We start from the raw sequence: 14,736 nt of genomic DNA on the forward strand, positions 1-14,736 counted from the left end.
CCACAATGCTTGCAGAGACTCCAACCCCGACAATGGAAGGAGACAGGGGGAGAGTTACTCTGCTGATGTGGGGTGTCCTTATGCATATGTGTTGCTTTGCTTGGAAAATATTTTTAAGCTGTTTCGGTCTATGGCAGGACAGAATAAAGCCAGGTGGGAAATCCAAACAGAGATATAAAGAGAGAGTAGGTGAGGCCAAGGAGTCACCATGTAGCTGAAGAAAGACACGCCAGAACCTTTACCTGTAGGCCACAGCCCTATGGTGATACACAGATCAATAGAAATGGGTTAATTTAAGATGTAAGAGTTAGTTAATAAGAAGCCTGAGCTAATAGGCCAAGCAGTGTCATAATATAGTTTCTGTGTGATTATTCGGATCTGAGTAGTGAGGAAGCGAGCAAGCAGTTTCCACCTACACTCTGCAGGCTCTAGTGTTTGCAGAGATCCCTCTCCTCAACAATGGAAAGGAGATGGGAGAGTTAAGGTGGGGAGGGCAGAGGGGGTTGAATGGGGGAGAAGAATTTACCAAAACAGTTTGAAATGTCGTGATGACATCTAATCATACTTTGTGTGCTAATTTAAGCAATAAATCTAAAAATACACATATACCAAATAGTTTGCCGTGTTACACAAGAACTCATTCTCCTAGATCCACAAGCCAAGCAACCAAGGATGAAAGAAATTTATGCTTTTCCATTTTGTAACTTTGGACTTAATTAACACAAGTTCTTTATTTGACATTTAAGAAAGCACACACCTTTGCTCTTACGACGCTAGTACAATCTTACTTTTCAGAAAGGTTTCTGTATCTAAACATAAATATTACACTGTCCTCTTTTGGTATAATCGTCTTTGATCATCGCATATTCTGGTAACTTGAATTTTCTCATCACTAATCTGAAATGTGGGCCATGGGGCTATGGATAAGAGCTTATATCCACCTTCTCTCTATGCAAGTGACAAGTCTTCTGCAGACTTTGAAAACATGAGAGCAGGAATTATTTTATATTGCAGAAAATAATTTTTAATTGGTTCTTTTAACTCTGAATTTTTAAGTATTTATGATGTTATTTTATAACTCAAACTAAAATTCACTTGTTTCTTCATGATTTATAAAAAATTATACATTAACTGAATTTTATTATATCACACAAACTTTACAATAATTAAAATCTAATTCTCAAAAGGTTGTTTTAAGGTTCAAATGAGATAATGCATACAAAAATGTTTCCAACTCAATTTTAAGAATTGGATTACGAGGCCTGATCTTTCGGCGCCAGGAGACCCAGCATTGGGGTGAGTTTCTGGCCCACGGCGCCAGCCTGGGACGGGGAGCTCGGGGGTTTCTTGGCCCCCTGTCCTGCTTGGGCTCTCTGCTGCCTCTTTCTTCCTGGCCCACCCAGCTTCCGTCCAGACCCCTCCCCACTTCGCCCCCACTGCCCTCTTTTGGCGCGTAGCATCGCCCAGCGCAGCCTATCTGGGCGCTGGGTCCGAGTAGCCGGGGCTCCCGGGCGGGCAGCAGTTCCTTTGTTTCTGTGGCCTGCCTGCACCAAGCGGGGTAGGCGCTTTCTCTGCGGGCTGCCCAACCAGCACGGAGGCCTGATCTTTCGGCGCCAGGAGACCCAGCATTGGGGTGAGTTTCTGGCCCACGGCGCCAGCCTGGGACGGGGAGCTCGGGGGTTTCTTGGCCCCCTGTCCTGCTTGGGCTCTCTGCTGCCTCTTTCTTCCTGGCCCACCCAGCTTCCGTCCAGACCCCTCCCCACTTCGCCCCCACTGCCCTCTTTTGGCGCGTAGCATCGCCCAGCGAAGCCTATCTGGGCGCTGGGTCCGAGTAGCCGGGGCTCCCGGGGGGCAGCAGTTCCTTTGTTTCTGTGGCCTGCCTGCACCAAGCGGGGTAGGCGCTTTGTCTGCGGGCTGCCCAACCAGCACGGAGGCCTGATCTTTCGGCGCCAGGAGACCCAGCATTGGGGTGAGTTTCTGGCCCACGGCGCCAGCCTGGGACGGGGAGCTCGGGGGTTTCTTGGCCCCCTGTCCTGCTTGGGCTCTCTGCTGCCTCTTTCTTCCTGGCCCACCCAGCTTCCGTCCAGACCCCTCCCCACTTCGCCCCCACTGCCCTCTTTTGGCGCGTAGCATCGCCCAGCGCAGCCTATCTGGGCGCTGGGTCTGAGTACCCGGGGCTCCCGGGCGGGCAGCAGTTCCTTTGTTTCTGTGGCCTGCCTGCACCAAGCGGGGTAGGCGCTTTGTCTGCGGGCTGCCCAACCAGCACGGAGGCCTGATCTTTCGGCGCCAGGAGACCCAGCATTGGGGTGAGTTTCTGGCCCACGGCGCCAGCCTGGGACGGGGAGCTCGGGGGTTTCTTGGCCCCCTGTCCTGCTTGGGCTCTCTGCTGCCTCTTTCTTCCTGGCCCACCCAGCTTCCGTCCAGACCCCTCCCCACTTCGCCCCCACTGCCCTCTTTTGGCGCGTAGCATCGCCCAGCGCAGCCTATCTGGGCGCTGGGTCCGAGTAGCCGGGGCTCCCGGGGGGCAGCAGTTCCTTTGTTTCTGTGGCCTGCCTGCACCAAGCGGGGTAGGCGCTTTGTCTGCGGGCTGCCCAACCAGCACGGAGGCCTGATCTTTCGGCGCCAGGAGACCCAGCATTGGGGTGAGTTTCTGGCCCACGGCGCCAGCCTGGGACGGGGAGCTCGGGGGTTTCTTGGCCCCCTGTCCTGTTTGGGCTCTCTGCAGGGCCTCTACTCCCCGGGTGCTGCCTCTTTCTTCCTGGCCCACCCAGCTTCCGTCCAGAGCCCTCCCCACTTCGCCCCCACTGCCCTCTTTTGGCGCGTGGCATCGCCCAGCCCAGCCTATCTGGGCGCTGAGTCCGAGTAGCCGGGGCTCCCGGGGGGCAGCAGTTCCTTTGTTTCTGTGGCCTGCCTGCACCAAGCGGGGTAGGCGCTTTGTCTGCGAGCTGCCCAACCAGCACGGAGGCCTGATCTTTCGGTGCCAGGAGACCCAGCATTGGGGAGACCCAGCATTGGGAGAGCCAACATTGGGGAGAGACAGCGTTTGGTAGGCAAGGAGACCTAATCCGGTAAAAGAAGATCCATAGGGAGCATTTGGAAGAAGAGATGGGCCGACGTCAAGGCAAGAATTCGCCCAACAAGCTGAAAAGCAACATGAAGCTACCAGAAACCAGCGACCTCACAACGGGAGGACAAGAACCCCTTAATCAAGAGGAAGGAGAAAAGATTGACTTCATGAAAGTGATTGACACCCTTAAACAGCATGTAAAAAACGCCCTTATAGAAATGGATGAGAAATATAACAGAAAGTTTGAAGAATTGAATAAATCAGTGAATGATACCCTAGAAAACCAAGGAAAAACAATCAAACAGATAATGGAAACAGTTCAAGACCTGAAAACTGAAATGGAGGCAAAGAAGAAAACACAAACAGAGGGCCGTCTGGACATGGAAAATCTAGGTAAACGAATAGAGACTACAGAAACAAGCATAACCAGCAGAATACAAGAGATAGAAGAAAGACTCTCAGATTCTGAAGATACCATAGAGAAAATAAACACACTGATCAAAGAAAACAGCAAGTCCAACAAACTCTCATCACAAAACATTCAGGAAATATGGGACACAATAAAAAGACCAAACCTAAGAATAATAGGAGTAGAAGAAGGAGAAGAAGGGCAGCTCAATGGTCCAGAAAATCTATTTAATAAAATTATAGAAGAAAACTTTCCCAACCTAAGGAAAGATTTTCCTATGAAGGTGCAAGAAGCATACAGAACACCGAATAGGCTGGATCAAAAAAAAACATCCCCTCGCCATATAATTATCAAAACACAAAGCATACAAAATAAGGAAAGAATATTAAGAGCTGCAAAGGAAAAAGGCCAAATTACTTATAAAGGTAAACCTATCAGACTTACACCTGACTTCTCCATGGAAACCATGAAAGCCAGAAGGTCCTGGTTAGATGTACTGCAGAAACTGAGAGACCATGGGTGCAAGCCCAGATTACTATACCCAGCCAAGCTTTCATTCACTATAAATGGAGAAAATAAAATTTTCCAGGATAAAAACAAATTTAAACAATACGCAGCCACAAATCCAGCCTTACAGAAAGTAATTGGAGGAAAATCACTAACCAAGGAGTCCAACAATGACCACAATACCTCAGACATCTAGAGACCCTTCACCAACACAAAACAAAGAAGGGAAACTCACAAACTCTACGACTAAAAAAAAAAATGACCGGAGTTAACAACCACTGGTCATTAATATCACTTAATGTCAATGGACTCAACTCACCTATAAAAAGGCACAGGCTAAGAGATTGGATAAGAAAACAGGATCCAACATTCTGCTGTTTACAAGAAACACACCTCAACCACAAAGACAGGCACCTACTCAGAGTAAAGGGCTGGGAAAAGGCCTTTCAAGCAAATGGTCCTAAGAAACAGGCAGGTGTGGCCATACTAATCTCTAACAAAGTTGACTTTAAACTTAAATCAATCAGAAGAGATGGAGAGGGGCATTTTATACTCATAACAGGAACAGTTCATCAGGATGAAGTCTCAATCCTGAACATCTATGCCCCTAATATAAAAGCACCCACGTACATAAAAGAAACATTGCTAAAATTCAAGGCAGCCATCAAACCGCACACACTAATAGTAGGAGACTTCAACACTCCTCTCTCACCAATGGACAGGTCAATCAGACAGGAACCTAACAGAGAAATAAGAGAATTAGTGAAGGTAATGAATCAAATGGACTTAACAGACATCTATAGAACATTCCATCCAAATAGGAAAGAATATACCTTCTTCTCTGCAGCTCATGGAACCTTCTCGAAAATCGACCACATAGTCGGTAACAAAGCAAACATCCACAGTTACAAAAAAATATTAGTAACCACCTGTGTCTTATCAGATCACCATGGATTAAAGTTAGAATTCAACAATAATGCTACCCCCAGAAAGCATACAAAGTCATGGAAACTGAACAGTCAACTATTGAACCATAGCTGGATTAAGGAAGAAATAAAGAAAGAAATTAAAGTCTTCCTGGAATTCAATGAAAATAAAGAAACAACATACTCAAACTTATGGGACACTATGAAAGCAGTCCTAAGAGGAAAGTTCATAGCACTAAGTGCCCACTTAAAGAAAACAGAGAAAGCTCACATTGGAGACTTAACAGCCCACCTGAAAGCTCTAGAAAAAAAAGAAGCAGACTCACCTAGGAGGAGTAGAAGACTGGAAATAATCAAACTGAGGGCTGAAATCAACAAAATAGAAACACAGAAAACAATACAAAAAATCAATGAAACAAAAAGCTGGTTCCTGGAGAAAATCAACAAGATTGACAAACCACTATCCAAGCTAATCAAACGGCAGAGAGAGAATTTGCAAATTAATAAGATCAGAAATGAAAAGGGGGACATAACCACAGACACAGAGGAAATTCAGAGAATCATTAGATCTTACTACAAAAGCCTATATGCCACAAAATTGGAAAATGTAAAGGAAATGGATACTTTTTTAGATAAATATCATATACCAAAGTTAAATCAGGACCTGGTGAACAATCTAAATAGACCTGTTAGTCGCGAAGAATTAGAAGAGGTTATCAAAAACCTCCCTACCAAAAAAAGCCCAGGACCAGATGGTTTCAATGCGGAATTCTACCAGATCTTCCAAGAAGATCTAATACCTATACTCCTTAATGTATTCCACAAGATAGAAACAGAAGGGTCATTACCAAACTCCTTTTATGAAGCCACAATTACTCTGATACCAAAACCACTCAAAGACTCAACCAGGAAAGAGAACTACAGGCCAATCTCACTCATGAATATCGACGCAAAAATCCTCAACAAAATACTGGCAAATCGAATCCAAGAACACATCCGAAAAATTATCCATTATGATCAAGTAGGCTTCATTCCTGAGATGCAGGGCTGGTTCAACATACGAAAATCTATCAATGTAATCCAGCATATAAATAAACTGAAAGAAAAAAACCATATGATCATTTCATTAGATGCTGAAAAAGCATTTGACAAAATTCAACATCCATTTATGTTAAAAGTCTTGGAGAGATTAGGGATACAAGGGTCATACCTAAATATAATAAAAGCTATATACAGCAAGCCGACAGCTAACATCAAATTAAACGGAGAGAAACTCAAAGCCATCCCACTTAACTCAGGAACACGACAAGGCTGTCCACTCTCCCCATACCTCTTCAATATAGTGCTTGAAGTTCTAGCAATAGCAATAAGACAACATAATGGAATCAAGGGGATTCGAATTGGAAAGGAAGAAGTTAAACTTTCGTTATTTGCAGATGATATGATAGTGTACATAAGCGACCCCAAAAACTCCACCAAAGAACTCCTACAGCTGATAAACAGCTTTAGTAATGTGGCAGGATACAAGATCAACTCCAAAAAATCAGTCGCCCTCTTATACACAAAGGATATGGAAGCAGAGAGGGAAATCAGAGAAGCTTCACCATTCACAATAGCCAAAAACAGCATAAAATATCTTGGGGTACATCTAACCAAGGAAGTGAAAGATCTATTTGACAAGAACTTTAAGACATTGAAGAAAGAAATTGAAGAGGATACCAAAAAATGGATGGACCTCCCTTGCTCTTGGATTGGGAGGATCAACATAGTAAAAATGGCAATTCTACCAAAGGCTATTTATAGATTCAATGCAATCCCCATCAAGATCCCATCAAAATTCTTCACAGATCTGGAGAGGACAATAATCAACTTTATATGGAAAAACAAAAAACCCAGGATAGCCAAAACAATCCTATACAATAAAGGATCTTCTGGAGGCATTACCATCCCTGACTTCAAACTCTATTACAGAGCTACAGTAATGAAAACAGTGTGGTACTGGCATAAAAACAGAGAAGTCGACCAATGGAATCGTATAGAAGACCCGAATTTTATCCCACAAACCTATGAACACCTGATTTTCGATAAAGGAGCTAAAAGTATAAAATGGAAGAAAGAAAGCATCTTCAACAAATGGTGCTGGCACAACTGGATGTCATCTTGTAGAAGAATGAAAATAGACCCTTATCTATCACCGTGCACAAAACTCAAGTCCAAATGGATTAAAGACCTCAATATCAGCCCGAACACACTGAACCTGATAGAAGAGAAAGTGGGAAGTACCCTACAGGAGCTGGGCACAGGAGATCGCTTCCTATGTATAACCCCAGAAGCACAGACATTAAGGGCAACATTGAATAAATGGGACCTACTTAAACTGAGAAGCTTCTGTAAAGCAAAGGACATAGTCAATAAGACACAAAGGCAACCTACTGATTGGGAGAAGATCTTCACCAACCCCACAACAGACAAAGGTCTGATCTCCAAAATATATAGAGAACTCAAGAAACTAGACTTTAAAATGCTAATTAACCCAATTATAAAATGGGGCACTGAACTGAACAGAGAATTCTCAGCAGAGGAAGTTCAAATGGCCAAAAGACACTTAAAGTCGTGCTCAACTTCCTTAGCAATCAGGGAAATGCAAATCAAAACAACTTTGAGATATCATCTTACACCTGTCAGAATGGCTAAAGTCAAAAACACCAAGGATAACCTTTGCTGGAGAGGCTGTGGAGGAACGGGTACCCTCATCCATTGCTGGTGGGAATGCCATCTTGTGCAACCACTGTGGAAGTCAGTGTTTCGGTTTCTCAGGAAATTCGGGATCAACTTACCCCTGGACCCAGCAATACCACTCCTGGGAATATACCCAAGAGATGCTCTATCATATGACAAAAGCATTTGTTCAACTATGTTCATAGCAGTATTATTTGTAATAGCCAGAACCTGGAAACAACCTAGATGCCCTTCAATGGAAGAATGGATGAAGAAAGTATGGAATATATACACGCTAGAGTACTACGCTGCGGTAAAAAACAATGACTTCTCGAATTTTGCAGGCAAATGGATGGAAATAGAAAACACTATCCTGAGTGAGGTGTCCCAGACCCAAAAAGATGAACATGGGATGTACTCGCTCATAATTGGTTTCTAGCCATAAATTAGGGCCACGGAGTCTACAATAGGTGAACCTAAAGAAGCTAAGTAAGAAGGTGAACCCAAGGAAAAACATATAGTTATTCTCTTGGCTAAGAACCTTCATCTGGTGATGGATGGAGACAGAGACAGAGACCCACACTGGAGCACTGGACTGAGCTCCCAAGGTCCCAATGAGGAGCAGAAGGAGGGAGAACATGAGCAAAGAAGTCGGGACCACGAGGCGTGCACCCACCCACTGAGACAGTGGAGCTGATCTACTGGGAGCTCACCAAGGCCAGCTGGACTGTGACTGAAAAAGCATGGGATAAAGCCAGACTCTCTGAACATGACGAACAATGAGGGCTGATGAGACACCAAGGACAATGGCACGGGGTTTTGATCCTACTTAATGTGCTGGCTTTGTGGAAGCCTAGCCAGTTTGGATGTTCACCTTCCTAGATATGGACGGAGGGGGGAGGACCTGGGACTTGCCACAGGGCAGGGAACCTGGACTGCTCTGTGGACTGGAGAGGGAGGGGGAGAGGAGTGGGGGGAGGGGTAGAAGGTGGGAGGAGGGGGAGAAGGGTGGGAGGAGGGGGAGGGAGATGGGAGGCTGGGAGGAGGTGGAAACTTGTTTTTTGTTTATGTTTTTTTTCTTCTTTTCTTAATAAAAAAATTATTAAAAAAAAAAAAAAAAAAAAAAAAAAGAATTGGATTACAAAAAAGGATTAAATTACAATCATGACCAAGTACAAAATCATCAATATTAACTAATTATCTTATGATTCAAGAAAGTAGTATGTCTGAGATACAAAATACAAAGTTCAAAAAATCAGAGTGCCAATATAAATTTTGTATTAATTTCTATTAATTTCTCTGTCTTAATATTGTACAATTCTGCAAGTTCTAATAATAAAGACTAAAATCTGTGGTCTTACTTAAAATACTACTAGTTTATTGAAAAAACTGAAATCCCTTTCAAATCACAAAGCAATAAATAATCAACCAGCTTGCATCAATGTCTCTTACCTGTCCAAGTATTTGTGGAAAGGAAGTCTTAATTGTCACCTAGTATAAAATAATTGTTTAAAAAAAGAGATTAATTTTCACAAATGCATTTCATGTTTTATTAAATAGACTACATCTGCATATCCTTTAAATATGGTGATTTCTGAACAATCACACAAGAGATCTTCCAGAACGTCCCAAACCATACTAACTGTCTAAAGGACAGTTTTCCAATCTGTATATTTTGTAATATACTTGCTCCTCAACGGTAAAAACTAGCAATTCTTAAAACCCAGATTTCCCTACAGAATACCATCCGTGAAGTCTAGGAGATGCAAATAAATTCTTTACAGAGGTGCACCCGAAACTTGGCGGGAAGGACAGATCCCGCCAGTGTGCTAGCTCCTGTTCCGCCCTACAGAAGAGACTCCCATTACAGAATTACTGATGTATGTCAACCAGGAATAAGATATTTCACATAAGCCAGGGTGGCATTACGCCACCACTGAAAAGCATACAGATCTTTAGGAAATACAAAAGCCTTAAACTAAACCAGTACTGGTATAAACCAGTATGCACCATGACTGTTCCTATAGTTAACTATAATATACTATACTATATAGCATGACGGCTAATTAAATGAAGCTCTTCAATTTAGGAAAGATTCTTGATTCTGGGCTTTAAAATTTAGAATAACCTTTTCGTAAATTTAAAGTTTGGAATATATTCTAATTATTTAGACCACTAAGCTTCCTCTTCTTTTTTATGATGCTCACATGCTCATACAATCTACTTGCAGAAATACTAAAGAAACAAAGTGGAAAATATTTAGCAGTTTCATTTCTCATATTTATGGGCTTCTACATCAGCTAATAGAAAAAAAGACCTCCGTCTGTCTATAACTAAACCATACTTAGTGATGCAAACGTATGTCTTACCTCATATTTACAGTCTGGCACTGTGTACATTTTTAACAACGCCACGTGGCTGTCGTTTTCCGGCTGAGCAACGTGAAGTTTCAGAGAAATTTCTGTGGACGATGGAACCCTGAAGAGATTATGGAAATATCAGTCCTCAAATATAAAACGCTGGCCAACAGCCAAGGCCCAGCCAGTTCTCAGCACAATATAAGGAACTAACGTAGAGGAAGGGAAACGACAGAGACATTATTGCGTGTGGACACCTCCATGCACACTACAGTTATTTGGCTCCCCCCCCCCCCCCCAGCACTTGTGGAGTTGTGGAAATAAAGGTAAGACACACATGTCCAAGCAAGACGTAAGTGCTCGGTTCTTCCAATAGATTATTGTACATCTATGTTAAAGGACATGACATTAAAGGATACATACACTGTCCTAAAAGGATTTTAATAATGCATATGACTTAAATAAACAAAGCACAGGTTCCACTTTAAGACACAGAAGTTAAGTAAATTCTTTCATGTACTTACTGTGCGATGGTTAGAGAATCTTCGTAAGACCAGGGAATATGAAGCTTATAGATACTGGTTTTTTCTTCTGTTAAGAAACCAAGGGGAGAAGCGTTACTCTTGAGTGTTACCTTAACTTGTATGCCAACTATAAGACTACTGTATATAAAGTGTCCACTTTACAAAAAGATGGGTGCACAGGAAGGATTACTGAATATCAGACTCATAAAAATATTAAAGCAAATTAGTACTAAAAATCTAAAACAAAATTCAAGAGCCAAACCTGAACCTGCTGTAAAAAAAAAAAAAAAAAAACAAAAACCTACAGTACTTTAACTTTTTTTAAAAAAAATTATGATTACTAATATGTTTGCGTATGAAGCTTGCATGTGAGCACACATGGTTGTTGGAGGTCAGAGTACTTCTTAAGGGTCATTCATTTCTTCCAGCTTTACATGGCATGTTCTGGGAATGGCTGAGCTATCTCACCCATCCCCAAAATACATAGACCTTTTAAACACATGAATGTGGTTTAGTATGAAGAAAGAGCCTAGGATAAATTCCTCGAGAATAGAAACATGTCCCTATGATCATATATTTAATTTTACTCTATATAAAATATATGAAAGAAAAAAAGATGAAATAAGCATTCTAGAGACTTGGAAGCCACCCACTGGGCTCCTCACATGGAACGCACACACTCACCTTTGGTTCTGGAGCACTTGCTCACCACGTTGACTTTAAAAGCTTGGTATATCTGATGAAGTTTGACAAAGACAAAAACCCAAAGTTGACTTGTTTAATGAAGCAAATTTATTTAATGGGCAAATGAAGATGAAATTCTTCCTGCTCTACTCAAGAGAATTACCTGTTCAAAGTTCAGAAGCTCTATATTGTAGTACAGGCCACTCAGATTTAACATGACCTTCCTTGAAGTCAATCCTGTTGAATGGAAAGTACTGCATTATTTAGAAGCTGGAGAATTTTCAAAAATAGACTGATTGCTTAAAAAGCATTTAAAATTAACAAGAGAACTTTGAAATTAGGAGAAAATTTGTTAGGATGTGGTGTGGTGTGGTTGTGTATGAGCAGGGGTGATGAACTTTTGAAGCCACCTGGGCTACAACGGAGACTGTCTAAAATAGAAGTTAACAGGCCTTCGCTGCTGATATAAAGGAAGCAAAAAATAAATTCTCATGCAGAAAATGCTGAATAAAACAGTACTTATAATGACTTTCTGATGCTGGAGGTATTTTTTTAAAGTCAAGTACTTATTTCCAAGTTTAGGAAGATGTGTTTTCTAAAGCATGCCATTTAACTGAAACAGGTAATTCAGAGTCATTACCTTTGTATTTTTCTGAGCATTTTGTACTCCAAACAGGGACCCAGGTGGGGGAAGGGGGATAAAAACCTTAAAGGAAGTTTCCTATCCCTTTCACGAAAGGGATACACGCACATGTGTACGCATGTGTCTGTGCACATGTGTGAAGGACGCAGCATACGAAAAGGTAGAGTAATGACGCTAAAGGAGCCCCTGAAAGCCAAGGCTGGGACAACCAAAGCATGAGCACATCTAACCCTGTTATAACCCAGGAATAAAATATCCATGCGAAGTAAGCACTCCGCCATTGAGCTAGGCCCACCCAAAATATATACCCAGGAATCCATACGGTCTCAAAAATAAATGAATAAATAAGAGAGATGAGGCTACTCTATCTCAGACAGGATTTCAATAAATGGAGAATACAATAGTAATTACTTGCTAAAGACTAAGTGACCCACTGTATGCTAAAATTAATTAGTTGAACATTTTTTCAAATGATTTCTTCCATGATATTTATTAATGGTAATGGTAAAACAGTAACTGCATAGTATAGAAATTAGTAGACACCACCTTAATTAACCAAAGGTAAAAATTAACACCACAGCAATTAGATTTATTAACATTGTGCATCTTGACACATTAGGAAAGCACATTAATTCTGTGTTGTTCTTGGCAAAAATACTTAAGCTCAACCTGAAAATGTCACAATAGCAAACAAATCCAAATGAAGGGATGTTCTACAAGTCACTGAGTACTCTTGAAATGCTTAAAATTGATAAAGGTCATGGGAAGACTGAGGAATTGACTTGAGTTACAGGAAACACAATCAAACCCAATGCACGACCCTAGAGGAGGACCAGAAGCAAAAGCTGGCAATAAATAAGGCCTGCTTAGGTTATTAAATATCATAACAATACTAATTTAGGTTCAAAACTATATTGTGGGGCTGAGAACAGCTGGGTTCCCGAGAAGTGAACTCAGAAGGTATGTTTTCTCATTGCTTTTTCTATATGACCAAGGCATCTTAGAAAGCAAAGTCTCCAATGAAAAGACATAACAGCAAAGCCGAGGCCTGGAGCCTGGAACAGCCGAGACCTCACATCTTGATCCCAAAGAAGGAGGGAGGCAGAGAGAGATTGGAAATCACAGCCAGCTTTTGAAACCTCAAAGCCCAGGCTTTTGACACCTGTAAGCGCACCTACGCGGAATACTTCTTCAAGCAAGGCCACACCTCCTATCCTTTTTAAATTGTTCCTCTCACTGGGGACAAAGTATTGGAAGACAGGAGCCCACAGGGGCCGTTCTCATTCCAAATCACCTCTGTATTTTTCCATATTAGATAAACTTGCAGTAACCACACGCTTCTATATGTGTAGACTATTATGTGAAATTTTTACCAAATCTGGTTGCATTTTATAGTTTTTTTCCATAGAACTAGCTTTGGTTTTTATTGCGTGAACAAGTCTTGTTTATTTCTCTTTCTGATTCTGTGCTTGTGGCTTCAGCACGGTCATCCTGACTTTTCTGCTTATCCATAGGAAACCACACTTGGTTCTGTCATGGACACATAGTATATCTAGATTGCTGTCTGTCTTATGAAGGACTCATGACTACATGTTATGAGTTTTTATGTGTATGAGTGTTTGCCTGTATGTATATATGTGTGCCATGTGTGTGCAGGACCTGTGGAGGCCAGAAGAGGGGATTGGGACTGGACTTACAGGTGGTTGTGAGCCACTGTGTGGTTGCTGGGAGCTGACTGGACTTGAGTCTTCTAGAAGAGCAGGCAGTACTCTTAGCCACTGAGCCAGCTCTCCACCCCCCAATTAAATGTTCCTATGAGCTTTATTATGAAAGAATTTTAGACCCATAGTTGTTATGAAAGAGTACAGATTTCTTTTATATCCTTTACCAATCTTTTCCTGATATTGACCTCTTTCTTAAATACAATCCTTTGTTTTGTTCTGTTGTTTGTTGTTTTGTTTTGTTGTTAACAATGGCTTGCTATGTGGCAGGCTACCCTTAAAACTTGTAAGTCTCCTGCTTCAGTCTCCTGAGGGCTAGGATAGAGCCTTCTCTGCCATGTTTGTCTAACATAATCTCTTTTATTTTTTTTTAATTATCTCTGTGTGTATCTGTATCTAGGCATGTGTACATGAATGTAGGTACCTGCTGAGGCTAAAGGTGTCAGATCCCTTGGAGGTGGAATTAGTTGTGATGTGGTTTCTGGCCTAGCATTCAGCGAGGATCTGACCACTTAACCTGACTACATACTTTCCTGAGAACTATACTTGAAACATACTAATATTTAATATTCTGTGACTGGCAAAATAAATTGGCACTGCGAAAATGATGCTTAAGCTTCAAAAATGAAATACTTACCAAAGGAAAAAAGATGAGTTACAGGAAGCTGTATGGATCTTGCTTCTTTTTTAAAGAATTCACAGTCTAAGAAAAACTGAGATACAACATTAATTTATTAGAAAATACAGAATTCAACTTAGCAAAAAATCTTGACATTTGTGTGAGAAAAAAAAATAAAACCTTAGCTTTGGAGAAAGCACCATGGATTATACTGTAGCTCTGGCAAGAATCCCTCAAGCAGATGCTATGCTAAGAAGACTAGGTAAGCAATCTCTCAATCGAATATATCAAATTATCTGAAGGTCATTTTTATAACAAAGTCATTGCAAAGGTTTATTATAACATCGGTGTTTATTAAAGAGTAGATCAAAGCACTGAGATACAAAATAATCTAAGATTAATTAAGGGTTTAGATAATATGTCTCTGAGTACTTTCCTAGTCAAAAGGGGAATGTAACTTTGTTACTTATGATTTTTTTATTAAATACTATAAATTTTAATCTACAGTTTTAATCAGGTTGTAAAAGGCATCTGTAGTCACTCATCTACATTCATCTATAG

At 41.4% G+C, this 14,736-nt stretch overlaps 1 protein-coding gene across 2 annotated transcripts in view; it reads right to left on the bottom strand.

Annotated features, from left to right (window-relative positions):
- Pgap1 (post-GPI attachment to proteins inositol deacylase 1) overlaps positions 1-14,736 on the bottom strand; it is a 76,146-nt gene that overhangs the window by 25,596 nt on the left and 35,814 nt on the right. For both annotated transcript variants that reach the window (XM_041668023.1, XM_041668024.1), the window contains exons 14-19: positions 14,194-14,269; positions 11,356-11,429; positions 11,193-11,244; positions 10,509-10,575; positions 9,997-10,105; positions 9,080-9,118 (exon numbers count right to left, since the gene is read on the bottom strand). In XM_041668023.1, coding sequence (XP_041523957.1) covers positions 9,080-9,118; positions 9,997-10,105; positions 10,509-10,575; positions 11,193-11,244; positions 11,356-11,429; positions 14,194-14,269 — 417 coding nt within the window. The remainder of the gene's footprint in view (positions 1-9,079; positions 9,119-9,996; positions 10,106-10,508; positions 10,576-11,192; positions 11,245-11,355; positions 11,430-14,193; positions 14,270-14,736) is intronic.

The sequence above is a fragment of the Microtus oregoni genome, unplaced genomic scaffold, assembly GCF_018167655.1.
Source record: "Microtus oregoni isolate MIOR12 unplaced genomic scaffold, Mior012 000018F_ref0000195, whole genome shotgun sequence".
Classification (NCBI taxonomy): domain Eukaryota; kingdom Metazoa; phylum Chordata; class Mammalia; order Rodentia; family Cricetidae; genus Microtus; species Microtus oregoni.